We start from the raw sequence: 16,216 nt of genomic DNA, 5'->3' as shown, positions 1-16,216 counted from the left end.
AGCTGCTGTCTGCAGCCTGACATCCAGTGGGACCTAAGGCGAAACCCTCTGACGGGAGCTAGGCTCAAAGCACACGGGAAAAGAGCCCCTAAGGGAGCTCTGAAGACCAGCTCTCCCCAGCTTTCGGAGGCAGCCGAAGGCACCCAACGGCACAAGCAGCAGGGCAGGAACAGGCGCTCCCTCCACACAGCCAGCGGCACGGAGGCATCGGCAGATCCTGCCGGATCGTGGAGAAGTGCCAGGCCCGTTCCTGATGCGGGAGCAAACTTCAGGCTCATTCCTCACACAATCTGGGCCGCGCTCCGGCCCAGCAGGGCCCCCACCTGCCACGTCCACCTCTTTGTTCAGCTGTTTTCCAGGGTTATTGCTAGCCAACAGTATCATTTTCTCCCGAATGCCCAGCTCCACTCGATTTACCAAGAACCTGGGGGAGAGACGTGTGCTTCAGGCTTTCCAAAAAAGAGCTCGCACCTCCTGGTTCAGACCAAACAAGGAACGGATCGCCCCCAAAAGAAACTTTTAGCATGCACTCAGAAGAGGAAACGATGCTGGATGAGTGGCTGGCGGGGGTTCGAGTAATTAAGGCCTCAGTACAGCAAAGTGCAAAACACTATCGGTACAAAATCCAGGCGCACGGCACCTCCGGGAACAAAGTCTGCACCGAGGAATACGCCTGTGCTTGGTGCGTAACGGCCGCCCCCTCCCTGGGGTTTCGTCTCCCCCGACGTTAAGCAGCACTTAGCCGTTTTTCTGGGCAGGGTTTCTCTGCTTTCAAGGCACAGGCGCCACGTGCTCAAGCAATGGACGTGCCCCCAGCAGATGCAGTCCCTGCACAGGATGGAGGCTCAGGGGGTGTTTCAGGGTGCCCAGAGCGGCTTTCACAGCACCCCTGTGTGCTGCTGGCTGCAAAGGCCAGACCCAAAAAGCAACCACAGCTGCAGGATGTAAGGGACAGAAAAGACATAACAATGATGTGATCCCAGCCGAGTTGCACCAGCATTTCAGGCTTTTTTTTTTTTTTTCTTTTTTTTTTGTCATTTATTGAATGCAAACATGCTTGGATACCCACAGTAACAGCAAATGCTGGTGCCAAAACGGTTCCTGTGGGCAATGATCCGATAACCTGTCGCTTGAGGGCTGGTCTGTACAGAGCAGCTCATGGCCGTGCTTCCTGGCATGCCCCATCTCAAGGCCAAGGGAACAAAAGGGGTGGCATGATTCAATCCAGATCCGATTTCAATCGATCCCAGTACGCCTGGATGGCCATATATTCCCAGCAGCTGTTACCAAGGTGGGACAGAATGGCCCAGCAGCACTGGTTTTGAGGGAAGAAGCCATGCAGGTATTGTGGCCTCCAAACACGAGCACAGGCTCTGCTTGGACAGCCGACGCTCACAGCTGACCCACCGACTATTCGTTTCCAGTCCATTCTCTCCAGCACACAAATTCAGCTTTTGCTGGAATAAAGCATCCCTGGAACTGGGTCTGCTCGGGGATGCTTGTCTCCTCACAGCCTGTTCTTCCACTGTCAGTGAGCTCTGGGCAGGGAGCCTCCCACGCTTCACTGCTCCATCCCCCTCCGATCACGCCGTTGCGAGGCCCAAGCTGTCCTGCTTCGATGGCTCCGGTGGGGTCCCGCTGTGGCAGGTCCCCCTTCTCCAGCCAAGATCTCAGCCGCTGAACCGGCTCTGCTGCAGCGGCCGGCGGGTAACCGGTATGCTCCGAGAGTGCAGCATGGCCAGAAACCCCAGCAGGGCTGGTTCACCCTGCTCCTGCGGCCGGGCCGGATAACGCACCAGCAGAAGGTGGCATGGTGGGATGCTCAGCGGGGCTCACTAAGCCTGGCTGTCAGCTCACTGACAGATGGGGAGAGAATGGTCACTTTCAGGTGCTCCAAGAGTTTAATTATTAATTTTTCCCAATGAAATCTACTGCCTCTGGGGAGGCACGCTGCCTCTTGCCCCAAGAGGAGCCTGTGCCCTGCTGCTGACATGCCTTGGAAAGGGCTCCGCCGGACTGTCTGTCCTTCCTTCCTTCCTTCCCCCTTTCCTTTTTAGTTTGCTTCTAGCACATGAAAAGGCTCTCTGGGGGTACCAGGTAGAAAATAATACTCTGCCAGGGTGCTCCACGGGCCATTTGAAACCCTCGGCATTGTTTTCCCTGCTCCAGGCGGCAGCAGGGGATTAAAACTTCAGCCATTATGCGCATGTTTTGTGCTCCATTGTGCTCCGCTCAGCCGTCCCTCCGCATTAACATCTAAACAGGTCGCACAGTCCAGCCAGAGCCGGGTCTGGGCATCTCCCACTGCAGCAGCTTCACGGGGGCCACGGTCCCTTCCTCCCCATACACCCAACCACCGGACCGGTGCCGAGCGAGCTGGATGTTTCCGCAGGTCAAGCGGGAGCGGAGGACAAACGCAGGGCGCTGGCAGTGGTTTTCTGAAGGGCCAGGGCAATCCCATCGCCTGCGGTTCTCCCACGTGGCGTGGCAAAGCCATCTCTGCGGGCCAGGAGCAGGATCCCTTCCCGAGGGGAACAGGCAGGCCCTTCTCATCCTCGTTCGGGAGGCAGCACGTCAATGCTTATTACTGCAGCTCACTGCAGCAGCCGTTCCCCTTTGCAGAAAAAACCCCAAACCAAGGGCAGCAAACGCCTCGGCTGAACTGGCTGCTGCGCTGCATGCCTGCACAAGCCAGCCAGCACCGTTTCGGTTCAGCTCGAGGAGGAGGAGCGCCGCTTGAAACCCCTTCCTGGCTCCATTTCCTACGGGAGAGCGAGCAGACAGAGAGCTGGTGACGGCACAAGGCCCAGCGTTTGTACCGAGCGGGTAAGCCAGTGCGGCACAGCACTCCGACCCCGTCCGCCAGCACGGCAACACAAACAGGCCTCGCTCGGATGCCCCCAACCACACCAACGGGGAGAAGCTATCCCCCAGCAGAACTAGCTGGGACGAGGCAAACGCAGTGGCAAATCCCAGCCACCAAACCTGGAGCCAAGGCCATCCTTCTGCCCAGACCCAGCCCTGGCACACCTAGAGGTTTTGCTGGCAGAACTCACGCGGCGTGGGCTAAAAACCGTGGGAGGGGGAGCAGAGAGCAGCAAAATCCTACTCCAGACCAACAAACAAGGCCAGCAACTGCAAAAAAAATGGGAGTTTTTTTGCATTAGCACAACTGATTTCGGTCAGGCAGTATATATCTATTTCTATAAATAAATTATATAAGCTGTATCTGTGCAAAAGGGCTCACCAGCTAAAGCCCTACTGCCGGGAACAAGGTGCCTGTGTTCCCGGAGCATCCGATGCAACCCAGCCCCGTTCTGCCAGGGCAGGCGGAGGGACAAAGATCTGTGCCCAGCAGCACTATCTTCCCCTCCTTTTTAAACGCTGCCTCCTATTTCACACACCCTTATTGCCACCACCTTAAAATTTAATAAAGAAAATACATTTTCTCCCCATCAAAAAACTTCCCCTCGCAGCATCCCCAGCTGCAGTCTGCCTACTGCCTCCCATTTTCAAGGAGGATTGAAGTTTGGAGGCCGAATTATTTGCTGCAGGATGGATGTAGGTAGCTCTTGGGTTTAGTACTGTACAGATATCCCCAGAAAACAGAAAAAAAAAACCCAATCCATGTTACTCTCACACAGCACGTCAACCCTCCCGGACCAGGGAGCGGCATCCATCAGCCTGGGCTGCCCCGTCATTTCAAGCATCATCTCCGAACGCTCTGGGCAGAGGCTGGAGCTCCTCATCGCTGCAGAGCCGAGGGGGACGGGAAAGAAACAATCTTCTTGCCACTTTCAGTCTGTAAATGCTGGCTGCAAAGAGCTTGAACCCTCTTTTTTATATATATATATAAGACAGATTTATGATGGAATAATTAAAGTAATTAAAAAACATGCTCGCTTTGTTCTGCACGCTTGCTCTGTCCACCTATGGTGGCTTCTTGGGGATCCTTCCCTGCTGTTTGGGTCACACGTGGCAACAACAAACCCCCCCAGATCTCCCTCCGATGCATCAGGGGGACAGAAAAAAAGGAGAGAATAACCTTTACGGCGAAATAAAAAGAAAGGGCTGGTGTCAGACCCAGAACTGGCAGGTATCACCACTGAAACAGGTTACGCTCATTTTTTATCCTTCAGTAGGCTTTGCAACGGCAAGTGAGTCTTGAAAAGCAAGAGCCAAAGCTAAAATCAGCTGCGAAGGGAGGGGGGGGAGGAGACGGTCTCTCACCAACACGCAGCAAACACACAGATTCCCCCTGCCGGGATATGAATAGCTAGCTCACAGATTTCACTGAATTCAAGCAAAAACAGATGCTTCATCAGGAAACGGAGCAGGAAACTCAGTCCTTCCCCGTCCCCCCATCCCTGCAATCAGGTGCAAATCCAGGGCGAGGAGCCTGGCAGCCCTGTCCCCGTCCCAAGCTCCCATCCCGGTGCAGAGCACAGCTGCCACGCAGAGACAACACATCCTGACCGGAGGCTGGCTGGGGATTAAATTCCCATACGTTTAACAGAATTAAGTCTCTACCATCTGCTAACTTCTGGAGATATCAAAACAAACAAGTGGTGGATGAGATCCAGAAATCCCAACAATTTGGCTGGCCTGAAAAATTAAGTTTTTAAACACTGGCAGGCATTTTTGTAGCCACGATCAGCATAATGCAGCCTCAATGTCAACGTAGAGAGGTTTTTGTTACCATGTTTACCAGTATGACCAGGCTGCACACCGGTCTAGGCAGACAAGGGCTTGGTAGTTCTGGGCAGACATTTCATGGAAGAATGACCAGGATCTCCCCAAGCATTCGGCCTAACAACCCTCCCCTCACCTGGGATCGTTTCCACCTTGTGATGAGCAGTTACCAGTTATCTCCATCCTGGCGCATTTCGTGCTGGTTTCATCATGCTGGGTTTTACAACATAAAGTTTCTAAACTCAGCCAGGACACCCCGTTTATTCTAGCAGTATAAACAGAAAATCTGCCACAGAAGACGCCAAAAGGAAGGGAACACAGAGTTCCCTCGCTCCCATTGCACGCTGCGACGGCCCCACGCCATAACGGTGCTCGCTTGCTATTAGCGCATTATTATTTTTATAGTACCCCCGATGTGTGCTTAGGTACTTGATGGTACAAATAAATTAAAGCCCTAGAAAATATCTTGCAGGGGGCAATTCCGTGTTACCAAAAGGAGGGACTAGACCCAGGAGAACCCAATCAGGGTGGAATAAACCCAGAAAACGAGAGACGAACGTGGCTCCTGCAAGTTGATGAGAGCTTTGGGCACTGCTGGTACGTACTCCTGGTCGATTCAGGAGGTCCTGAGCTACCTCCACACCAGCACCACCTCTCCAGCAGCTAGAGCCTGGCATTTCTGCACGGTCGCACCAGTTCAGAGTGGTCGCTATGCACTGGGGCCTGCTCACACAGGCCAGGCTGCGGGATTAACACCAGGAGAAAAAGGGCTGGCAGAGCTTCCCGATTCTCCGATTCTCCTGCTGCTCCTCAGACCCTGACCAGGAAAACTCGGGGGAAGGAAATCTTTGGGAAGCCCCTCTGCCAGTCCTCCTGCCTCTGGGTAATGCCAGCACAGCCACACGTGGGACATTTTTTTTCACTCCTCAGACACACTAAAAATACCTCCTTTGAGCAGCTGCTTCCACAAACAAGGCTCAGTTCTTAACGCATTGCTTAAAACCTAAGTATTGAGGCTATCAGACTTCCCCTGCTCGCCTTCTAGGGAAGTCTCTTTGTATTAAAGTAATTGTGGGACGGTAATCACAGCCCCCAAGGGCTGCCTGTTACCTGATGACATGCAGGCACCAGCAGCGAGGAATTAAGGGACTTCACAGGGGCAGAGGCCAAGAAATGGGAGGAGAAGAGGGAAAAGAAACTGGGTTTGAAAGGAAACAACATATTCTTACTACTAACCCACACTCCCCCCCAAAAAAAACAGGAGGCTCATAAGGAAGTGGCCAAGACCTGTCAGAAATAGCCCCACTGAAATGCTCATCTTACCCGCAGAATGTCCGCTCCCTGCCCCTTGGCATCCTCCTCCCAAGACTTCAGAAAACACCCCCAGCCCAGGGCCAGCTCGCTGCCCACAGTCTCAAAGTGGGCCAGAGTCCCCTGAACCTTGCTGGGCACCTCCAGAAGCGACAGCAAGAACCTGCTGTTAAGTCTTCGCTGTTCCCACTTTCTTCCTTGCTGGAAGTCAGGGTGGCCCTAGACCCCCGATCCAGGATGCTACCCACATCTCTGCAAGGCTTCTCCTGCATCTGGAACCACACCAGACCCTCCTACAGAGCTTCCTGATACCTCCCAGCCACCCCCAAAGAGGCAGACAGCTGTTCCAGGACCCGAAAACACATAGGCTACATTACCAAGGTTGCAACAGGATCCTCTCCAGACCTCCCAAGTTCTCTTCCCCCAAAAACCGGTGTAATAGCGAGATTCCCTCCTCCCAAAACCCCAAACCGCTGGGCAGCTGCAGCACTGCTCGTGCCAGGACACAGGGGTGTGATAAGAGACCCACACGCCCCATTCCCAACCACCATCCTCAGGACAGCGGAACTGAGAGAAACCAGAGGGGACCTAGACAGCCCAAAGCCCCCCCCTCCCGGCTTCTTATTCACACGGCCGCTCCTCAAAAACTGGAGGAGCCAGAAAAGCCCCCCAGGAACTGACACCACCTTATTTGTGAGATGTTACAGCTGAAGAACTGGGGGGATGCCTGCCAGACCCCCTCCGAGCCCCATGGGGGACCGGGAAGGCTCTGCCCCCCTCCTCAGCACCCCCCAGGCAGGGAGCGGGAAGGAGCTTGGTCCCAGGAGCTCTGCAAGGGAATGACAACAGCCCCTTCCAGAGCTGGGGAGAGGCAGGATCGGGCCCTCCCAGGGGCTGGGGGGCAGGTGAGCAGCCGCTGCCCCCCCTCCGAAGCCCACCCAGCTGAAGAGGAGCTGCAGGTCTCACCCTGCCCCGAACTATAGGGAGGCATGACCAGAGCCCCCCAGTATTCCCAGTGACGTGAGGGTGGGGGGACGAGCCCAGGCGTCCCCAGGAGATGCAAGTGGGCGCTGCCAGCCCCTCCGCTGCTGGGGAGGGAGGGGGACGTGACCAGGCGACACAGGGGAGAGGAGCCGCGACCAGCCCCCCTCCCCCAAAAGCCCTCAGGCCCGGGGGAGGGATTCGCTCAGCCTCCCCTGCAGCCGCAGGGGAACACGACCGCGGCCCCCCCCTCAGATTCCCGACGGGAAGAGCTGTTTGGCTCCCGCGCCGCGTTCCGAGGGGGCCGGGGCTGGATGGCCGCCAGGCTGCCGCCACCACAACCGCCCCCCCGCCAAATCTCCTCAGGAGGGCGAGGCCGGGCGGCACCTCCCCGCCAGGCCCGGGAGGGGGGCGGATGCCCGTTACCCCCCCCTCCACGGGGGGAAGGGGGTGCCCGTGACCCCGCCCCACGGCCGAGGGGGAGGGGCCGCCCGTTACCGCCGCGGGAGGGGGGCGCCCCTCACGCACCCCCGGTCCCAAGGAGGGAGGGGGGCAGGACCGTCCCCTCCTCACGTCTCACGGCCCGCTCCGGCCGGGGCGGCCCGCGCCTCCCCCATCGGTGGCCGGGCCCCCCACCCCCGCACCCGTCCCGTGCCGTGCGCGCCGCGGGGCCCGGTGGCGGCGGTACCTGCTGCGGCGGGGGGCTGGGGGGGGTGGCCGGCTCCCGCCCAGGCCCCTCGGCGGCGGCCGCTTCTCCTCAGCCACTTCCTGCTTGGCTCGCGCCCCCCGCCCTCCGCCGCCGGCCGCTCGCGCGCTGCGCTCCCGCCCACCCGCGCACAGCGCCATTGGCCGCGCCTCCCGCCACTCGCCAGCGCCCGCGCTCCGATTGGCCGGCGGCGCCGTCGCTCTCGGGCGGTCGCGACGGTTCGCACTCGCCGTTGGCGGAGCGGACGGCGACTCACGGATGGGCCCCACCCCCTTCGGAGGGCGCTCATTGGGGCGCGGGGGTGCCAGTCAAATAGTGGTCCCCGCCCACACCGCGGCCCTAGCTTTCTATTGGTGGTTGGCCCTGGCTCGCCCGCGGGGCAGCCTCGCTGCTTATTGGCTGGAGGCTTTGCTCGTCAAGTCGGCCCGCCTCCTCCCGCTTTCCATTGGTCAAACGAGGCTGTCCTTCAAGCACGGCTTCCGGCAGGTATTGGCGACGGGGAAGGTCCATCAGGGCGTCTCCGAACGCTTGTTTTCCTATTGAGCAAGGGACCTGTAGCTCAACGCCAGAGCCCGCCCCTCCGCCAGTCCCATATGTCGGAAGCTCTGAGGTGGTTCAACCGGCTTCACCCATTTGCTGGGACTCAGGGAGGGGCCGCGCGCCTGCCCCGCCCACCCCATGCAGCACGTCACACAGCAGGCCCAACCCATTGGTGAAGAGCCTTGTCATTCCGGCGCGCCCCGGCCTCCGTGCTCCCCGATTGGCTGGCATGCTCGCCAATCCGCCGAGATACAGCCCCACGGCCTTTGAGGCGCCTGGCCGTCACTTAACATAAACGCCCGCCCTCCCCCCCGATCGCCTCCGCACGCCGTTGGTCCCTTCCCCAGCCCCGTGACCTGACAAAGCCGAGCCACCGCCCAGTGATTGGCTGACTCTGCCGCCCGTCAACCGCTAAGGCATACCCCCTCCCGCCTCACTGTAAACATCCCGGGGCAGCAGCGGAGCACGCTGGGAGGTGGCGCAGGGGGCGGGGCTTGGCACTGCGGCCCCGCCCCCAGACACGTGTGCAAGGGGGACCCGGCGCCCAGTGCCCCCAGCACAGAGACGTGCCGGGGCCCAGTGCCCTCAGTACAGGAGAGACCCAGGGCCCAGCCCCCTCCAATACCGGGAGTGCCAGGGCCAGTTCCTCCCAGTACAGGGGATTCCATGGGACCAGTTATGCCCCCATGCCAGGGAGTCCTGGGGCCCAGTATCCGCCAGGGTGGGGCAGTCCCAGGGCACAGCCTCCCCCGGTCCAGAGGATTCTGTGGGCCCAGTATGCCCCAGTTTCAGGGTGACCCAGGGCCCAGCCACCCCCTCCAGTGCAGGCAAGACCCAGGGCCCCGTGCCCCCAGTGCAGGGGGAACCAGAGGCCCCCCAGGAGGGCCCCAGCCTGCCCCCCCACCAGGGTCAACCCCACCGAGGCGCCGGGACAGAGACGCCTGTGGAAAGCCTTTATTGCCCCGTTACAGCAGCACCCACCTGCTCCGCACTAGCCGCGGCCCCCCAGGCAGGCAGCCCACTCACCCCACGGCCGACGGCAGCAAGCCCCGGCCCCGTGCCCTCAATTTTTCTCCTCCTCCTTTTTGTCCTTGCTGTCCTTGGAGGCCTGAGAGGCCAGGGAGCCCATGGCGTTGCGGATGGCCTCGTTGTTGGGGTCCACGCCCGGCAGGTTCTCCAGCACACTCTGCAAGAACTCGGGGTCCTGCATCACATCGTAATCGTCTTCCTCCTGCAGGAAGAGGGAGAGGAGTTGGGGACAGGGGAAGAGGGCACAGGGAAGGGATGGGATCCCCTCCCAGGGACAAAACCTGACCTTAGCGGGTTCGGAGGTATCCATGGCTGTGCTGCTGTCCACCTCTGCTGCCTCCGCCTGGGCAAACTCTGTCGGAAGGGAGGGGCAGCTGAGGACGGAGGATTTACACCCCCACGGCCCCCCAGAGCCACCCCTGCGCCCACCCCACAAGCGTTCGGGGCGGTCTGGGCTCTGCCCAGGTGACAAAGCCCCACTCTGGGGTGTGGGGGCTGGTGGTTCCAGCCCAGCGGCAGAGGAGCTGCCCCTTGGCTTCCCTCACCTGCTCCCTGCAGCGACATCTGCATGGCATAGGCGATCTGCTCCTCCTCCGTCATGCTGCTGAGGTCAGGCAGCCCGGCCCGGCCAAACTCCTGCTGAGTTATCGTCATCTTCAGCAGAGCATCGTCTGAATCTGCACAGACAAAACCCACGCTCAGAACACAGCCGGGGTGCCGCCCCACACGCCGTCCCCTCGCACGCACGGCCTCGCTGGGGAAGTGGTCCCCGCAGCGTCAGAGGAGCACACCCACCTCCATTCAGGAGTTTCAGCCAAAGCAGAGGCAAGTCCCCAGCGCTGAACTGCCTCCCCCCCCCCCCCGCCCCCCCGAGACCCTGTGGCAGAAACCGCCTCTCGCCTCGCTCCCCAGCGACGCTGGGAACAGCCACGCCGTACAGAGGGGTCCCACCACAAACGGTGCTGCAATGGGCGCCCTCGCAGCAATGAACACTGCCATGGGAGCCAGTCCGCCGGACGGACACCCTCCCCGGGGAACATCCCGCCTGTCCTGCCACCTGCTTTGTTCCCTGCTTAGCTCCTCACCATCCCCACCAGTGGCTGCGATCCCAGCCTCGGCCGCAGAGGCGGCCGCAGCCCTCCTGGCCTCCTCCTCTTGCCGCTGCCTCTGCTCCTCCATGGAGACACGCAGAGCCTGCAGAGACAGGAACCGGCAGGGAGCTGAGCGAGGCAGCGCTCAGACAGAGCGAGCTCGGCACCCGCAGCCGCCTTCCTCCCCGCTTCGCTCACCAGCGCCAGCTCCGGGTCCGCGCTGGGGTCCACGCCGAACTCGAAGTCGCTGGCGCCCAGGCCCAGCATGGCACCTCCCTCCCCGGCCAGGATGGGGGAGCTGATCAGGGCATCGGCCAGGCTTGGCCCCGGTGGCACCGTCACCAGGTGGGAACCGGTGCCGTCCTTGCCGTTTAAGGTGTTAATGAAGGCGGTCAGCTTGTCCGTGTTGGCTTCCTAGGGCCAGAGAGAAAGGCTGGGACTAGAGCTTGGCCTGGCTCCCTCTGGCTCTGTGAGAGGGCAAGCCGACGGCTCCGCACGCCCCGCGTCTCTGCGCTATGAGGGAGCCAACAGCCACAAAACGGAGAGGTGTTTTCCCAGAGGAAACGCTACTCTCCACATTAGCGCTTTTACTGGGGCAGCTGCTGAAGAGACCGAGGCTCAGAGAACTGTTTGTATCCTCATGCACCCAAGCAAGGGCTCTGGGCTGGACAGGATATAAAATCCTGCCTTGGATCTTGTGCCAGAAACACAGCAGAAGTCTCACCTCTTCTCCAAAATTGATGATGTCAACGTTGACTTTCTCTTTCTTAAGACGCTTCGCCAGTTTCACCAGCTGCAATGAGGAAACACCAGGGCATTAGCTCCGCTTTTGGCTCTTACCCATGCTCAGCTCATCAGAAACCAGACAATAGCACTTAGGATTCAGTCCTGGAGGCACACAGCCCACAGGCAGCCCCCCAGTTTCCAGCCCTCCCAGCACGGACGCATGTGAGGTATTTCACCTCTTTCAGTGGGACAGGAGCTACGGCGTAGTGCCCGAGGTCCTGCGAGGTGGCACAAGCGAGGCAGCTGCTCCTGCCGAAGCAAGTAACCGTCCCCACTGATGGGGACAGCAAGAGCCTGGGACAGGCAGCATCTCACGTTTCTGGCCCGTTCTTTCACAGAGACCCAGAATATCTGGATTAATTTCACTTGTGTTATTTGAGGTGCCAGCAGAACAGCATCTTCCCAAGTCTTAGAGCATTGTTTCTGCACAGGGACACAGATTTCTTCCTGCAGCTCCTCAGGCAAAAAGCCCAACGTGGTTTAGGTGACGGCCACAAGCCATGAGGCGCAGGACACAGCGCAAGCTCCCTCTGCAGTTCTGTCCTTGGCTCAGGCCTGGCTGTGCCCAGGGATCCGGCCTTCCCTCTCCCTCCCTCTCCTCCCTGCTGAGAGCCGCTCTGCTGGAGAGGTAAATAGGCGCCCTCGCTGGGGTATGGCGCCTTACTTTCAGAACTGGGCAGGGAACAAACAATAACCCCGATTTACGGTTCAAGGTAGAGCGTGGAGCTGAGCCAACATATTTTCCTTTGGCCGTTACTCACATCTTTCTCATTATCTTCTACAGGGCTCCCAACAAAGGCGATGATTCGCATCTTATGGTTCTTGCCTTGGCGATGTTTTAAAGCCAGCTGCAAGACAGAAGTCATATTGTACTTGAAAGACAGTTCTCGGGAAAAAGAGGTGGACAGTTGTCACCCCTGATACTTTTCCTATTACGCATGAAAATTTAGGCTAAATGCCAGCAGAAACTGCGCAGTAACGAGCTTCACCAAACTGTCCGCAGCAGGCATGTCTCAAGGGCCTCCCCTTTGCTGGCAGTTATAACTCAGCTGGGAACAGTCTGTTGGCAGAGAGACAGTGTGGGACAGAGCAAAGAAATGGGACAAAAGGGTGGCCACGTCCTGGGGGACGCTCCTCAGCTGGGTGCTGCTCTCCCCAGGGTGGGAAGGCCTGTGCAGCTCAGCTGGACCCCTGTGAGGCAGCTGCCAGGTGCCTCTGAAGCAAACCAGGACCACACTATAGAACTTCTGAGCTTTTATATTGGGTTCTATAAAGGAGGTTTCACCTGTGTTTTGCAGACGAGGAAACTGAGGCAAAACCAAAACGATTTGCTCAGGACTGTTCAGCCACAGAGGCAGGGAAAGATGCCCTGTACCTGCGCCATCAACAGGGCAGGTAACTTAAGAGAGACACTAAGGCAAAAGGAATTACAGAGAAAGGTGCAGACTCACTCGTGAGGAACCAAGACCACTTACGTGAGCAACTCTGATCCCTGTGCAAAAGGTAATTTTCCCTTTGGGTTGCACCGTGTGTAGCTTTGAAAGGATCCGGCCTGTGTCTGGAGTGAGCGTGGTCAACACTTCACAGTTACTGCAACAAAAACATGCTCATCTTAGCGACCTCTTCTTTGTGAATTTCTTTGCCAAACCCTTTATTTGCTATGGGGGTAAGAAAAGCCCTTCCTGCACTACGCCTGCAGCCGTGTACGCTCGGAGAGCCCGCCAGCACTCGGCTCTGGTGGGTCAGTGTGTACAGGGAGCAAGACTTCTAGCCAGGTTTCCAAAAAATACCCAACCCAAAGTAATCTGCCTGCATGAAGGCTTGTGTGTGTGTCTGTCCCCTGCTCCAGCAACCTTGAACCCACTGGCCAATTTTAATCGACTCTGGCGAAGAGGGAGCTCACAGAAGCACCAAAGTCCTACAGACTTAAGGAAAACGGAGGAACCACTCTCCTGGGGCCACCCATGAGCTACAGTGACAGCTCAGCCTTTATCTGCCACCCTTTGGGACACAAGGCCACAAAAGGATGGGTCTGGCAGACCTCCCGAGATGGAACATACCCTGGCACTGCAGGAGCGAGCCCAGGCAGCTACAGACTGGTCAGGAACCAGGTTTTCTGGTCAGGAACCAGGTTTTCCCGTACTAGTCCTCCCAGAAGAACTGGTTTGGTTTTAGACTGTGCTGTTGCTACCCTGTTTTGCAACACTCCCCTGTTCCTTCTCCCTGCGCTCTCCCAGGGGGGTCCCCAGCCGCTCTTTGCCTGCTTGCCGGGAGCAGTGGCCCCCTGAGGCCAGTTCCCCCCCCAGGCGTACTTGGCTAAGGTGATGAGCCCCACGTTGTTCTCGGGGTTACTGCGGGTTTTTGAGTGGCACACAATGTTGACAGCATCTTGCTGGGCTTGCAGGCGAGTGGGTAAGAAGTCTCCATTCCTCATGTACTCGCTGTTGTCAACACTGAAACACAGAGAGGAGGGCGTCAGCTTGCAAAACAGTTGAGGTTTATCCCCAAAACATGCTTTTTGGGACAGCACACCTAATGTCACACAGCTGGGGACACGCAGTGGGACACAGACATTTCCTGGGGCAGAGAGACGAGTTGTCTCTGCATTTCCCTGAGTTTTAAGATCAGATCTGACCTTTGGGTCACAGGCCAAACTCCAGCCTGGAGCTGGAAGCTCCCACTCCTCGCTGAAGAGTGCAAGGGGTGACTGCAGCCAGACACAGCCTCAGACCCACGTCTCCTCAATGCCTCCTTCCATGTCCACAGCAAAAAAAAAAGCCACAAAACACCACTCTATGGTAAAGTACAAAGCTCCGTGCTCACTGCTGCCATGGGGTTTTCATCAGGATGAAAAGCGGCTTTCCCAGGGCAGGGACAGTGGGCGCTTTTCAAACCCATCTCTGCTCCGGTGTGGTGCCGTCCTCAAAGTGACATGGTGACGAGCTGAACCCCTGAGCCCCACAGCCCAGCCTCAGCATCCTACACCCGCAGCCGGTGTCAGGGCCTGCACAAACCGCACGGCACGAGGCCAACAGTGCCCCGCAGCGTCTAACGGCAGCACCCACATCACCACATGGCTGTAACTAAATCCCCACCCTCTCTTCCATCAGCAATTAAATATAGCACACAGCAGGCAGGAGAAGCCCCTCTCTTATGCCAGCCTTCAGGAAAGCGACCCTGGGAAGGAGGCAGGACTAGCTAAATAAGAGCTCGAGGGTTTGTTTTGCCCCCAAATTAAGACTTCCCGAAAGAGTACTCCCAGAATTTCTTAGTTTTAACACCAAAGAATCTACCTGAGACCATTTCCCTGACTGTGCTCAGGCTCACACTGGGCCGCCTCTCCTCCGACCCATACCAAGTACCCCAACACAAGGCGGGGAGTGAGGAGGTGGCAGTGGCCGAACTTCACCTCAGGCACAAAGACACACCATGACCTGGCTGAGGCCATCTGAACCGCAGCTTACTATTCCCAGAGCAATAGAGAATTCCTCCCACTCTCCAGGGCAACAACATTTTAATACCCTTCAACGTGAGTAAGCAAAATACCACCCAGAGAAAACATCAAGGACTTTGATATATACTGTCAGTGAGTCAGGCTGTGGTAACAGCCTCATCCAAACAGCAGCGGGACACGTACAGAGCCAAGGAAACAACAGAACCTGGGCAGATATCGCTGGGTTTCTCTATCGTGGCCTTCTTAAGGACCAAAACCAACAAATAACAGGACTGTAGCTGCTGTGGCAATAATGACCCATTCGAGTTCACCTCCACTGCCAGCCCTGGCTGTGTTTGGCACCCAGGGACAAGACCCTCTTGCCACAACACCAATGTTGAGCAACAACAACAGAGACGACAGCTGCTTCGCGCAGGACCACCGCAGCCCCGCCGCACCCCAGCCGTGTGGGGCAAGGCCCCCAGCCCGAGGGGCTGACCCAGCACCCTAGCAGGGCTGGGGCTGAGCAGTCCGGGGCTGCGTCCCAGCTACCTGCCCTGGCTCTCCCCCACCACAATGTGACCCCAGTTTGTGTCACAGAATTGCCTGACACTGCGTTACACCAGAGCCCTGTTGCAGCCACCTGCCACATCCCTTCATCGGGGTCTCCTCTGCCCCCCAGCAGCCCCCTCTGCCCCATGCCTTGCCAGCCGGGGCCTACAGTGGCTCCTTCACCCTGCTCTCGCCTTCTCACCCCCCTCCACCCTGCTGGCAGCCTTCCCCAACATCCCCCACACTGCCCCATCTACCCCAACCCACCCTGTCCCATTTAACCCCCTTCCCACCCCATCCCATATACTCATCCTACTTACCCCCACTCCCCTCCTCGGGGCCATCCCATTTACCCCTCCCACCCCATCCCATTTACCCACCACACAACCCCCACCCTGTCCCATTTATCCTCCCACACCCCAGTCTGTCCCATTCAACCCCCCCTTCCCCACCCCAGCCCAGCCCATACACCCCTCGTCCCATTCACCTCCACTGCTCCCACTGCCCGTCCCATTTACCCCCCTCCCCACGCCAATATGTCCCATTTAACGCCGCTCTCCCCCCACAGCCTGTCCCATTTACCCCCTTCCCCACCCCAGCCCGCAGCTCCCCCCTCGAGCACCCAACCCCGTCACCCCCGCCCCAAGCCCACCCTCTGCCCCCACCCCAGTTTCCCCCGCGGCCCGGCCCGGCCCGCGATGACTCAGGGAAAGCGGCGGCGGGGCCTGGCGCGGGCGGGGGGCGGCAGAGGGGGGTGGGGGGCGCGGGGAGCCCCCGCCGCCGAGGCCCGGCCCGCCGCTCACCACACCATGGTGCTCTCCAGAACCATCTTGCCTCCTTCCCTCAGAACCGGCCCAGCTCCGACCCAACAACGCGCTCACCCATTGGCTCTACGCTACCGGCCAATCCTCGCTTTCCGTCTTGCGAGGTGCGGCGCGGCGCGGGGCACGCTGGGAGCTGCAGTCCCGGCCAGGCTGCCATGGCCGGGGCGGGGAGCGTGCCACCAGGCCCAGGCCCACAAAACCCCACCACCACTCAGGGGACCGTCCCCTCCCTCCGCCACCGCCATCACGGGGAAGAAACGTGGAGTCCCCA

General features: G+C 58.9%; 2 protein-coding genes across 2 annotated transcripts in view; both read right to left on the bottom strand.

The window, feature by feature from the left end:
- The window catches only part of ZNF687 (zinc finger protein 687), a 30,057-nt gene extending 22,257 nt beyond the window's left edge, over positions 1 to 7,800 (bottom strand). Inside the window, exon 1 of the mRNA XM_056321985.1 lies at positions 7,673 to 7,800. The gene's annotated coding sequence lies outside the window, so the exon portion shown is untranslated. The remainder of the gene's footprint in view (positions 1 to 7,672) is intronic.
- A 1,374-nt stretch (positions 7,801 to 9,174) lies between these two features.
- On the bottom strand, positions 9,175 to 16,028 carry PSMD4 (proteasome 26S subunit ubiquitin receptor, non-ATPase 4). Its single transcript, XM_056322189.1, has 10 exons — positions 15,925 to 16,028; positions 13,449 to 13,589; positions 12,612 to 12,726; positions 11,898 to 11,984; positions 11,075 to 11,143; positions 10,549 to 10,764; positions 10,345 to 10,453; positions 9,805 to 9,936; positions 9,546 to 9,613; positions 9,175 to 9,461 (listed from the first exon to the last, which is right to left on the bottom strand). The coding sequence occupies exons 1-10, from the start codon at positions 15,948 to 15,950 to the stop codon at positions 9,294 to 9,296; spliced, it is 1,131 nt and encodes a 376-aa protein (XP_056178164.1). The 5' UTR covers positions 15,951 to 16,028; the 3' UTR covers positions 9,175 to 9,293.
- Positions 16,029 to 16,216: the final 188 nt, after the last annotated feature.

Source organism: Falco biarmicus, chromosome 19, assembly GCF_023638135.1.
Source record: "Falco biarmicus isolate bFalBia1 chromosome 19, bFalBia1.pri, whole genome shotgun sequence".
Classification (NCBI taxonomy): Eukaryota; Metazoa; Chordata; class Aves; order Falconiformes; family Falconidae; genus Falco; species Falco biarmicus.
Note: the sequence above shows the minus strand (reverse complement) of the source record. Positions and strands in the feature narration are given on the sequence as shown.